We start from the raw sequence: 13,280 nt of genomic DNA, 5'->3' as shown, positions 1-13,280 counted from the left end.
TACGTTTTATGGCCAATAAGGTATATTAAGAACGACCTGATTTAATCGCGTTAATAGTCTTGCCCTCGAAAAAAAATGAAATTCGTTTGTCATTTCCGTTTTGCTTACATGAACGAACTGTAACTTTTCAAGCTATGTCTCACTGCAATTCCGAATTGGCTCGTGAAAACCGTTTAATTTTATCTCATTTCGTTTACCTTTTATAGCCAATAAGGTATATTAAGAACGACCTGATTTAATCGCGTTAATAGTCTTGCACTCGAAAAAAAATGAAGTTCGCTTGTCATTTCCGTTTTGCTTACATGAACGAATTGAAACTTTTTAAGCTATGTCTAAATACAATTCCGAATTGGCTCGTGAAAACCGTTGAATTTTATCTCATTTCGTTTACGTTTTATAGCCAGTAAGGTATATTAAGAACGACCTGATTTAATCGCGTTAATAGTCGTGCCCCCGAAAAACAGTATGAAATTCGCTTGTCATTTCCGTTTTGCTTACATGAACGAATTGAAACTTTTCAAGCTATGTCTAAATACAATTCCGAATTGGCTCGTGCAAACCGTTTAATTTTATCTCATTTCGTTTACGTTTTATAGCCAATAAGGTATATTAAGAACGACCTGATTTAATCGCGTTAATAGTCTTGCACTCGAAAAAAAAATGAAGTTCGCTTGTCATTTCCGTTTTGCTTACATGAACGAACTGTAACTTTTCAAGCTATTTCAGACTGCAATTCCGAATTGGCTCGTGAAAACCGTTTAATTTTATCTCATTTCGTTTACGTTTTATAGCCGATAAGCTATATTAAGAACGACCTGATTTAATCGCGTTAATAGTCTTGCACTCGAAAAAAATGAAGTTCGCTTGTCATTTCCGTTTTGCTTACATGAACGAATTGAAACTTTTCAAGCTATGTCTCACTGCAATTCCGAATTGGTTCGTGAAAACCGTTTAATTTTATCTCATTTCGTTTACGTTTTATGGCCAGTAAGATATATTAAGAACGACCTGATTTAATCGCGTTAATAGTCTTGCACTCGAAAAAAATGAAATTCGCTTGTCATTTCCGTTTTGCTTACATGAACGAATTGAAACTTTTCAAGCTATGTCTCACTGCAATTCCGAATTGGTTCGTGAAAACCGTTTAATTTTATCTCATTTCGTTTACGTTTTATAGCCGATAAGGTATATTAAGAACGACCTGATTTAATCGCGTTAATAGTCTTGCACTCGAAAAAAAATGAAGTTCGCTTGTCATTTCCGTTTTGCTTACATGAACGAATTGAAACTTTTTAAGCTATGTCTAAATACAATTCCGAATTTGCTCGTGAAAACCGTTTAATTTTATTTCATTTCGTTTACGTTTTATAGCCAGTAAGGTATATTAAGAACGACCTGATTTAATCGCGTTAATAGTCGTGTCCCCGAAAAACAGTATGAAGTTCGCTTGTCATTTCCGTTTTGCTTACATGAACGAATTGAAACTTTTCAAGCTGTGTCTGACTGGAATTCCTAATTGGCTCGTGAAAACCGTTTAATTTTATCTCATTTCGTTTACGTTTTATGGCCAGTAAGGTATATTAAGAACGACCTGATTTAATCGCGTTAATAGTCTTGCCCTCGAAAAAAAATGAAGTTCGCTTGTCATTTCCGTTTTGCTTACATGAACGAATTGAAACTTTTCAAGCTATGTCTCACTGCAATTCCGAATTGGCTCGTGAAAACCGTTTAATTTTATCTCATTTCGTTTACGTTTTATAGCCAATAAGGTATATTAAGAACGACCTGATTTAATCGCGTTAATAGTCTTGCCCTCGAAAAAAAATGAAGTTCGCTTGTCATTTCCGTTTTGCTTACATGAACGAATTGAAACTTTTTAAGCTATGTCTAAATACAATTCCGAATTGGCTCGTGAAAACCGTTTAATTTTATCTCATTTCGTTTACGTTTTATAGCCAGTAAGGTATATTAAGAACGACCTGATTTAATCGCGTTAATAGTCGTGCCCCCGAAAAACAGTATGAAATTCGCTTGTCATTTCCGTTTTGCTTACATGAACGAATTGAAACTTTTCAAGCTATGTCTAAATGCAATTCCGAATTGGCTCGTGCAAACTGTTTAATTTTATCTCATTTCGTTTACGTTTTATAGCCAATAAGGTATATTAAGAACGACCTGATTTAATTGCGTTAATAGTCTTGCCCACGAAAAAAAAGAAGTTCGCTTGTCATTTCCGTTTTGCTTACATGAACAAATTGAAACTTTTCAAGCTATGTCTGACTGGAATTCCGAATTGGCTCGTGAAAACCGTTTAATTTTATCTCATTTCGTTTACGTTTTATAGCCAATAATGTATATTAAGAACGACCTGATTTAATCGCGTTAATAGTCTTGCCCTCGAAAAAAAAATGAAGTTCGCTTGTCATTTCCGTTTTGCTTACATAAACGAATTGAAACTTTTCAAGCTATGTCTCACTGCAATTCCGAATTGGCTCGTGAAAACCGTTTAATTTTATCTCATTTCGTTTACGTTTTATGGCCAGTAAGGTATATTAAGAACGACCTTATTTAATCGCGTTAATAGTCGTGCCCCCGAAAAACAGTATGAAATTCGCTTGTCATTTCCGTTTTGCTTACATGAACGAATTGAAACTTTTCAAGCTATGTCTAAATGCAATTCCGAATTGGCTCGTGAAAACCGTTTAATTTTATCTCATTTCGTTTACGTTTTATAGCCAATAAGGTATATTAAGAACGACCTGATTTAATTGCGTTAATAGTCTTGCCCACGAAAAAAAAAGAAGTTCGCTTGTCATTTCCGTTTTGCTTACATGAACGAATTGAAACTTTTCAAGCTATGTCTGACTGGAATTCCGAATTGGCTCGTGAAAACCGTTTAATTTTATCTCATTTCGTTTACGTTTTATAGCCAATAAGGTATATTAAGAACGACCTGATTTAATCGCGTTAATAGTCTTGCCCTCGAAAAAAAAAAGAAGTTCGCTTGTCATTTCCGTTTTGCTTACATGAACGAATTGAAACTTTTCAAGCTATGTCTCACTGCAATTCCGAATTGGTTCGTGAAAACCGTTTAATTTTATCTCATTTCGTTTACGTTTTATAGCCAGTAAGGTATATTAAGAACGACCTGATTTAATCGCGTTAATAGTCGTGTCCCCGAAAAACAGCATGAAGTTCGCTTGTCATTTCCGTTTTGCTTACATGAACGAATTGAAACTTTTCAAGCTGTGTCTGACTGGAATTCCTAATTGCCTCGTGAAAACCGTTTAATTTTATCTCATTTCTTTTACGTTTTATGGCCAGTAAGGTATATTAAGAACGACCTGATTTAATAGCGTTAATAGTCTTGCCCTCGAAAAAAAATGAAGTTTGCTTGTCATTTCCGTTTTGCTTACATGAACGAGTTGAAACTTTTCAAGCTATGTCTCACTGCAATTCCGAATTGGCTCGTGAAAACCGTTTGATTTTATCTCATTTCGTTTACGTTTTATAGCCAGTAAGGTATATTAAGAACGACCTGATTTAATCGCGTTAATAGTCGTGTCCCCGAAAAACAGTATGAAGTTCGCTTGTCATTTCCGTTTTGCTTACATGAACGAATTGAAACTTTTCAAGCTGTGTCTGACTGGAATTCCTAATTGGCTCGTGAAAACCGTTTAATTTTTTCTCATTTCGTTTACGTTTTATAGCCAATAATGTATATTAAGAACGACCTGATTTAATCGCGTTAATAGTCTTGCCCTCGAAAAAAAAATGAAGTTCGCTTGTCATTTCCGTTTTGCTTACATGAACGAATTGAAACTTTTCAAGCTATGTCTCACTGCAATTCCGAATTGGCTCGTGAAAACCGTTTAATTTTATCTCATTTCGTTTACGTTTTATAGCCAATAAGGTATATTAAGAACGACCTGATTTAATCGCGTTAATAGTCTTGCACTCGAAAAAAATGAAGTTCGCTTGTCATTTCCGTTTTGCTTACATGAACGAATTGAAACTTTTTAAGCTATGTCTCACTGCAATTCCGAATTGGCTCGTGACAACCGTTTAATTTTATCTCATTTCGTTTACGTTTTATAGCCAATAAGGTATATTAAGAACGACCTGATTTAATTGCGTTAATGGTCCGTCCCTCGAAAAAAAATGAAGTTCGCTTGTCATTTCCGTTTTGCTTACATGAACGAATTGAAACTTTTCAAGCTATGTCTCACTGCAATTCCGAATTGGCTCGTGAAAACCGTTTAATTTTATCTCATTTCGTTTACGTTTTATGGCCAGTAAGGTATATTAAGAACGACCTGATTTAATCGCGTTAATAGTCTTGCACTCGAAAAAAATGAAGTTCGCTTGTCATTTCCGTTTTGCTTACATGAACGAATTGAAACTTTTCAAGCTATTTTTGACTGCAATTCCGAATTGGCTCGTGAAAACCGTTTAATTTTATCTCATTTCGTTTACGTTTTATGGCCAGTAAGGTATAGTAAGAACGACCTGATTTAATCGCGTTAATAGTCTTGCACTCGAAAAAAAATGAAGTTCGCTTGTCATTTCCGTTTTGCTTACATGAACGAATTGAAACTTTTTAAGCTATGTCTCACTGCAATTCCGAATTGGCTCGTGAAAACCGTTTAATTTTATCTCATTTCGTTTAAGTTTTATAGCCAATAAGGTATATTAAGAACGACCTGATTTGATCGCGTTAATAGTCTTGCCCTCGAAAAAAAATGAAGTTCGCTTGTCATTTCCGTTTTGCTTACATGAACGAATTGAAACTTTTCAAGCTATGTCTCACTGCAATTCCGAATTGGCTCGTGAAAACCGTTTAATTTTATCTCATTTCGTTTACGTTTTATAGCCAATAAGGTATATTAAGAACGACCTGATTTAATCGCGTTAATAGTCTTGCACTCGAAAAAAATGAAGTTCGCTTGTCATTTCCGTTTTGCTTACATGAACGAATTGAAACTTTTCAAGCTATTTTTGACTGGAATTCCGAATTGGCTCGTGAAAACCGTTTAATTTTATCTCATTTCGTTTAAGTTTTATAGCCAATAAGGTATATTAAGAACGACCTGATTTGATCGCGTTAATAGTCTTGCACTCGAAAAAAATGAAGTTCGCTTGTCATTTCCGTTTTGCTTACATGAACGAATTGAAACTTTTCAAGCTATGTCTCACTGCAATTCCGAATTGGCTCGTGAAAACCGTTTAATTTTATCTCATTTCGTTTACGTTTTATGGCCAGTAAGGTATATTAAGAACGACCTGATTTAATCGCGTTAATAGTCTTGCCCTCGAAAAAAATGAAGTTCGCTTGTCATTTCCGTTTTGCTTACATGAACGAATTGAAACTTTTCAAGCTATTTTTGACTGCAATTCCGAATTGGCTCGTGAAAACCGTTTAATTTTATCTCATTTCGTTTACGTTTTATGGCCAGTAAGGTATAGTAAGAACGACCTGATTTAATCGCGTTAATAGTCTTGCACTCGAAAAAAAAATGAAGTTCGCTTGTCATTTCCGTTTTGCTTACATGAACGAATTGAAACTTTTTAAGCTATGTCTCACTGTAATTCCGAATTGGCTCGTGAAAACCGTTTAATTTTATCTCATTTCGTTTACGTTTTATAGCCAATAAGGTATATTAAGAACGACCTGATTTAATTGCGTTAATAGTCCTGCCCTCGAAAAAAAATGAAGTTCGCTTGTCATTTCCGTTTTGCTTACATTAACGAATTGAAACTTTTCAAGCTATGTCTCACTGCAATTCCGAATTGGTTCGTGAAAACCGTTTAATTTTATCTCATTTCGTTTACGTTTTATAGCCGATAAGGTATATTAAGAACGACCTGATTTAATCGCGTTAATAGTCTTGCACTCGAAAAAAAATGAAGTTCGCTTGTCATTTCCGTTTTGCTTACATGAACGAATTGAAACTTTTTAAGCTATGTCTAAATACAATTCCGAATTGGCTTGTGAAAACCGTTTAATTTTATCTCATTTCGTTTACGTTTTATAGCCAGTAAGGTATATTAAGAACGACCTGATTTAATCGCGTTAATAGTCTTGCCCTCGAAAAAAAATGAAGTTCGCTTGTCATTTCCGTTTTGCTTACATGAACGAATTGAAACTTTTTAAGCTATGTCTAAATACAATTCCGAATTGGCTTGTGAAAACCGTTTAATTTTATCTCATTTCGTTTACGTTTTATAGCCAGTAAGGTATATTAAGAACGACCTGATTTAATCGCGTTAATAGTCGTGTCCCCGAAAAACAGTATGAAGTTCGCTTGTCATTTCCGTTTTGCTTACATGAACGAATTGAAACTTTTCAAGCTATGTCTGACTGGAATTCCTAATTGGCTCGTGAAAACCGTTTAATTTTTTCTCATTTCGTTTACGTTTTATGGCCAGTAAGGTATATTAAGAACGACCTGATTTAATCGCGTTAATAGTCTTGCACTCGAAAAAAAATGAAGTTCGCTTGTCATTTCCGTTTTGCTTACATGAACGAATTGAAACTTTTCAAGCTGTGTCTGACTGGAATTCCTAATTGGCTCGTGAAAACCGTTTAATTTTTTCTCATTTCGTTTACGTTTTATGGCCAATAAGGTATATTAAGAACGACCAGATTTAATCGCGTTAATAGTCTTGCACTCGAAAAAAAAATGAAGTTCGCTTGTCATTTCCGTTTTGCTTACATGAACGAATTGAAACTTTTCAAGCTATGTCTCACTGCAATTCCGAATTGGCTCGTGAAAACCGTTTAATTTTATCTCATTTCGTTTAAGTTTTATAGCCAATAAGGTATATTAAGAACGACCTGATTTAATCGCGTTAATAGTCTTGCACTCGAAAAAAAATGAAGTTCGCTTGTCATTTCCGTTTTGCTTACATGAACGAATTGAAACTTATCAAGCTATGTCTCACTGCAATTCCGAATTGGCTCGTGAAAACCGTTTAATTTTATCTCATTTCGTTTACGTTTTATAGCCAATAAGGTATATTAAGAACGACCTGATTTAATCGCGTTAATAGTCTTGCACTCGAAAAAAATGAAGTTCGCTTGTCATTTCCGTTTTGCTTACATGAACGAATTGAAACTTTTTAAGCTATGTCTAAATGCAATTCCGAATTGGCTGGTGACAACCGTTTAATTTTATCTCATTTCGTTTACGTTTTATAGCCAATAAGGTATATTAAGAACGACCTGATTTAATTGCGTTAATGGTCCGTCCCTCGAAAAAAAATGAAGTTCGCTTGTCATTTCCGTTTTGCTTACATGAACGAATTGAAACTTTTCAAGCTATGTCTCACTGCAATTCCGAATTGGCTCGTGAAAACCGTTTAATTTTATCTCATTTCGTTTACGTTTTATAGCCAATAAGGTATATTAAGAACGACCTGATTTAATCGCGTTAATAGTCTTGCACTCGAAAAAAAATGAAGTTCGCTTGTCATTTCCGTTTTGTTTACATGAACAAATTGAAACTTTTCAAGCTATGTCTCACTGCAATTCCGAATTGGTTCGGTAAAACCGTTTAATTTTATCTCATTTCGTTTACGTTTTATAGCCGATAAGGTATATTAAGAACGACCTGATTTAATTGCGTTAATGGTCCGTCCCTCGAAAAAAAATGAAGTTCGCTTGTCATTTCCGTTTTGCTTACATGAACGAATTGAAACTTTTCAAGCTATGTCTCACTGCAATTCCGAATTGGCTCGTGAAAACCGTTTAATTTTATCTCATTTCGTTTACGTTTTATAGCCAATAAGGTATATTAAGAACGACCTGATTTAATCGCGTTAATAGTCTTGCACTCGAAAAAAAATGAAGTTCGCTTGTCATTTCCGTTTTGCTTACATGAACGAATTGAAACTTTTCAAGCTATGTCTCACTGCAATTCCGAATTGGCTCGTGAAAACCGTTTAATTTTATCTCATTTCATTTACGTTTTATAGCCAATAAGGTATATTAAGAACGACCTGATTTAATCGCGTTAATAGTCTTGCACTCGAAAAAAAATGAAGTTCGCTTGTCATTTCCGTTTTGCTTACATGAACAAATTGAAACTTTTCAAGCTATGTCTCACTGCAATTCCGAATTGGTTCGGTAAAACCGTTTAATTTTATCTCATTTCGTTTACGTTTTATAGCCAATAAGGTATATTAAGAACGACCTGATTTAATCGCGTTAATAGTCTTGCACTCGAAAAAAAATGAAGTTCGCTTGTCATTTCCGTTTTGTTTACATGAACAAATTGAAACTTTTCAAGCTATGTCTCACTGCAATTCCGAATTGGTTCGGTAAAACCGTTTAATTTTATCTCATTTCGTTTACGTTTTATAGCCGATAAGGTATATTAAGAACGACCTGATTTAATTGCGTTAATGGTCCGTCCCTCGAAAAAAAATGAAGTTCGCTTGTCATTTCCGTTTTGCTTACATGAACGAATTGAAACTTTTCAAGCTATGTCTGACTGGAATTCCGAATTGGCTCGTGAAAACCGTTTAATTTTATCTCATTTCGTTTACGTTTTATAGCCAATAAGGTATATTAAGAACGACCTGATTTAATCGCGTTAATAGTCTTGCACTCGAAAAAAAATGAAGTTCGCTTGTCATTTCCGTTTTGCTTACATGAACGAATTGAAACTTTTCAAGCTATGTCTCACTGCAATTCCGAATTGGCTCGTGAAAACCGTTTAATTTTATCTCATTTCGTTTACGTTTTATAGCCAATAAGGTATATTAAGAACGACCTGATTTAATCGCGTTAATAGTCTTGCACTCGAAAAAAAATGAAGTTCGCTTGTCATTTCCGTTTTGCTTACATGAACAAATTGAAACTTTTCAAGCTATGTCTCACTGCAATTCCGAATTGGTTCGGTAAAACCGTTTAATTTTATCTCATTTCGTTTACGTTTTATAGCCGATAAGGTATATTAAGAACGACCTGATTTAATCGCGTTAATAGTCTTGCACTCGAAAAAAAATGAAGTTCGCTTGTCATTTCCGTTTTGCTTACATGAACGAATTGAAACTTTTTAAGCTATGTCTCACTGCAATTCCGAATTGGTTCGTGAAAACCGTTTAATTTTATCTCATTTCGTTTACGTTTTATAGCCAGTAAGGTATATTAAGAACGACCTGATTTAATCGCGTTAATAGTCGTGTCCCCGAAAAACAGTATGAAGTTCGCTTGTCATTTCCGTTTTGCTTACATGAACAAATTGAAACTTTTCAAGCTGTGTCTGACTGGAATTCCTAATTGGCTCGTGAAAACTTTTTAATTTTATCTCATTTCGTTTACGTTTTATGGCCAGTGAGGTATATTAAGAACGACCTGATTTAATCGCGTTAATAGTCTTGCCCTCGAAAAAAAATGAAGTTCGCTTGTCATTTCCGTTTTGCTTACATGAACGAATTGAAACTTTTCAAGCTATGTCTGACTGGAATTCCGAATTGGCTCGTGAAAACCGTTTAATTTTGTCTCATTTCGTTTACGTTTTATAGCCAATAAGGTATATTAAGAACGACCTGATTTAATCGCGTTAATAGTCTTGCACTCGAAAAAAAATGAAGTTCGCTTGTCATTTCCGTTTTGCTTACATTAACGAATTGAAACTTTTCAAGCTATGTCTGACTGCAATTCCGAATTGGTTCGTGTAAACCGTTTAATTTTATCTCATTTCGTTTACGTTTTATAGCCAATAAGGTATATTAAGAACGACCTGATTTAATCGCGTTAATAGTCTTGCCCTCGAAAAAAAATGAAGTTCGCTTGTCATTTCCGTTTTGCTTACATGAACGAATTGAAACTTTTCAAGCTATGTCTCACTGCAATTCCGAATTGGTTCGTGAAAACCGTTTAATTTTATCTCATTTCGTTTACGTTTTATAGCCAGTAAGGTATATTAAGAACGACCTGATTTAATCGCGTTAATAGTCGTGTCCCCGAAAAACAGTATGAAGTTCGCTTGTCATTTCCGTTTTGCTTACATGAACGAATTGAAACTTTTCAAGCTGTGTCTGACTGGAATTCCTAATTGGCTCGTGAAAACCGTTTAATTTTATCTCATTTCGTTTACGTTTTATAGCCAATAAGGTATATTAAGAACGACCTGATTTAATCGCGTTAATAGTCTTGCACTCGAAAAAAAATGAAGTTCGCTTGTCATTTCCGTTTTGCTTACATTAACGAATTGAAACTTTTCAAGCTATGTCTGACTGCAATTCCGAATTGGTTCGTGAAAACCGTTTAATTTTATTTGCATAAGTCATTGGATTATTTTCTTTGTCCCCCCCACACACACACACTTTTGTACGGTATTTTCAAGATTATCCACTAGAGCAGGGGTTTCCAAACTTTTTGGACAATGGACCCCTATATGTCAAAATGTTTTTTCGCGGACCCCAATCTTATGTCGCATCAATTTTCCGCCTAACCAGCGATAAATGTTAATACAAATAAAAATAAGTAACACTGAATCATGTTTATTAATCGAAATGACAACATCAATGGGATGGATGTGATTGCTTCTTACTGCATAACTTGTCAATTCTTGGAGTAATTTGTGACAAGCAAACTCGTAATTCAGAGTCTATGATAAGTCTGGACCGGTATTTTGTCTTCATATTTGTAAGAGCTGAAAATGCTGTCTCACACATGTAGGTAGTGGCAAAAGGTAATAACATTTGGGTAGCCTTTTGTGAGAGCAGTGGATATTCGTTCGCAACACTTAACCAGAAAGATGCAAGAGGTTATTGATTGAAACTAATCATTAAAGTTCGGTCAGATGACAATTCAGCCAATTCTTCTTCTTTGCGTCCTGACAGACAACAAAGGGGTTTAAAATCCAGTCAAAATTCTCATATGTCTCTTTTAAAAAGTACTTCGTAAAATGTACAGAAAGCAATTCCAAATGTTGTTGAATGTCAGAGAAAATCAAATCTGTATTTATTAAAGGTTTGTTGGCAATGTAGTCACACAGAACAGGAAACATATCCACAACATTTTCATTTATTCTCATTTTCCATATATTGAGTTTCTTTGTGAATGCTGTTATTTTGTTTTGACTGTGTAAAATGTTCGCATCTCTTCCCTGAAGTGACAAGTTCAGTTGATTGAGAAGGTTAAAAATATCTGCCAGATATGCAAGTTTTCCAAGCCAAATTTCATCGGCTACTAGTGAAGCTAAGTCCGCATTGTGCGCTCGCAAAAAAATTAAAACCTCCTCTCGGAGTTCAAACAGGCGTTCTACAATTTTTCCTCGCGACAGCCATCTAACTTCCGTATGGAGCAAAAGGCTTGAATGTTCTGAGCCTAGTTCATCGCAAAGTTTCGAAAACATTCGGGACTGCAGTGGGCGAGCTTTGATAGAGTTGATAACTTTGACACATAAAGATAAGACATCAGACAAAGATTTTCCTAAATGTTTCGCAACAAGCGCTTCGCGATGAATCATGCAGTGCGTTTGTATAATGTTCGGTACTTTTTCCCTGATACGAGCTACAGCCCCGGAGTGCTTGCCGGTCATTGAAGCTGCACCATCGGTACATATAGCCACACATCGTTCCCACGACAGTTCTGATTGTGAAAAGAAATCACAAAGTACGTTGAAAACGTCTAAACCGGTTGTTCTGCATTGCATTTGATGACAAAACATGAAATCTTCTATCATTTCATCTCCCCATGAATATCGAACATAAACCAAGAGATGTGCTTGGTTGGCAATGTCCGTACTTTCATCCAATTGGATTGCAAAATTAGTTTGATTCAGTCTCTCAAGCAGCTGTGTTTTTATGTCATTCGAAAGTTCATCGATTCTTCTTGAAATCGTGTTGTTCGACAATGGAATTTCTTTAAGCTTGGCTGCACATTTGCCGTCCAAAACTACTTCACACATGTCAATTGCTGCTGGAAGAATTAAATTTTCCGCAATTGTGTGAGCTTTCTTGGCTCGAGCCACCCTTAGCGCCACTAAATAAGATGCTTTCATTAATTTTTCGTTCGACACCAAAGATTGTCTAAAAGTTTTTTTTTGCTTTAAATATTCTTTCTTCTTTCTGTCAAAAAAAGCCTGTGGCTTTCCAGCTAGATCAGGATGTTGAGCCATCAAATGCCGCTTTAACTTGGCTGGTTTCATACATTCATTCGACAATGTTTTGTAGCATATTAAACACTGAGGGTTAGTAACATCTGAAGGACATTCAATAAACCCGAGCTTAAGATACTCCTCATCATATGTTCGAACCTTTTGTCTCTTCGTCTTCCGGGATGAAACATCCTGAGATTGCTGGGCTTCACATTCTGAATCATTCGACTTATCCTTTCGCTTCAAAAATTTATCCATAAGATTTGAACTATAACACTAAAATTTAAAAACAGAAAAAAAATATCCATGTCAGTCAGGATATTAGAAAAATCGCAGAGGTGGCACTGCAGCTGACTACCGGTACATGTTTGTCAAATTTATTCCAGCACAAATTTTTGCAACAGGCTATCGCTTAGCCTCAATTGTTGTAGGCCTACTGACTTTGTAGACTACCGGAGAAAAAGCTGCGCAGAAACATATTTGAAAAAAATGTTGTCAGCTGCAGTGCTACCTTTGCTATTCTACTAAAAGTTAACACAAATGAATTATCTGATAACTTCGATTCGTTACTATTCTATCGTCCCTTCGCTACTGCTACTCTTATACCTAAACCAAAGTATATATAAAACACAAGTAGTCCAACCCATTGTTACGCGATACAGCCGCATGGACGCCATTTTGTGTCCAAATTAATACAGCAGGTATAGGGAAAAACACATAAATTGTCTGATTTTTACAAACTGGTGGGATTTAACGCGAGTTTGATAGGCAAAATTGAATAAAACTTTTGGGTTCTAACATTTGAGCGTGATAATGCACGCTGAACGCAAATATTTAAAGTTTACATGAAAATTAAGCGGCCAAATTTACATGAAAAACAGCAATTTAGCTTTCAATATTGCGTTGAAATGTTAGAACCCGAAATTTTCATTCAATTTGGCGAATCAAATTCGCGTCTATGCTCTCCAGTTTGTAAAAATCAGACAATTTATGTGTTATTTTTCTCCACCCACAGTATCATTTTGGACACAATCTGGCTCCAAGGTTCTATTGCGTAACAATAGGTTGGACAACTTGTGTTTTATATAGACTTTGACCTAAACATCGTCCCTTCGCATTGAGTTATTTCTATGTTTTTATGTATTATTTTGAATTATTAAGCTAGGT

The 13,280-nt window shown here is 35.3% G+C and overlaps 1 protein-coding gene and 1 pseudogene across 2 annotated transcripts in view; one reads left to right on the top strand and one right to left on the bottom strand.

Annotated features, from left to right (window-relative positions):
* LOC145233477 (uncharacterized) overlaps nt 1-13,280 on the top strand; it is a 57,313-nt pseudogene that overhangs the window by 27,706 nt on the left and 16,327 nt on the right. The gene's annotated exons all lie outside the window — the stretch shown is intronic.
* LOC145232613 (protein FAM200B-like) lies at nt 10,800-12,371 on the bottom strand. The gene has a single exon (XM_080097274.1). It carries the CDS (start codon nt 12,369-12,371, stop codon nt 10,800-10,802), a length of 1,572 nt encoding a protein of 523 aa, XP_079953400.1.

Source organism: Phallusia mammillata, chromosome 6, assembly GCF_965637545.1.
Source record: "Phallusia mammillata chromosome 6, kaPhaMamm4.hap1.1, whole genome shotgun sequence".
NCBI lineage: Eukaryota > Metazoa > Chordata > Ascidiacea > Phlebobranchia > Ascidiidae > Phallusia > Phallusia mammillata.
The sequence above is the reverse complement of the archived record's forward strand: the minus strand, read 5'-3'. Positions and strand labels throughout refer to the sequence as shown.

Coding starts and splice junctions, on each gene's coding strand:
- LOC145232613 (XM_080097274.1), bottom strand. CDS start 12,371: ATGGATAAATTTTTGAAGCGAAAGGATAAGTCGAATGATTCAGAATGT.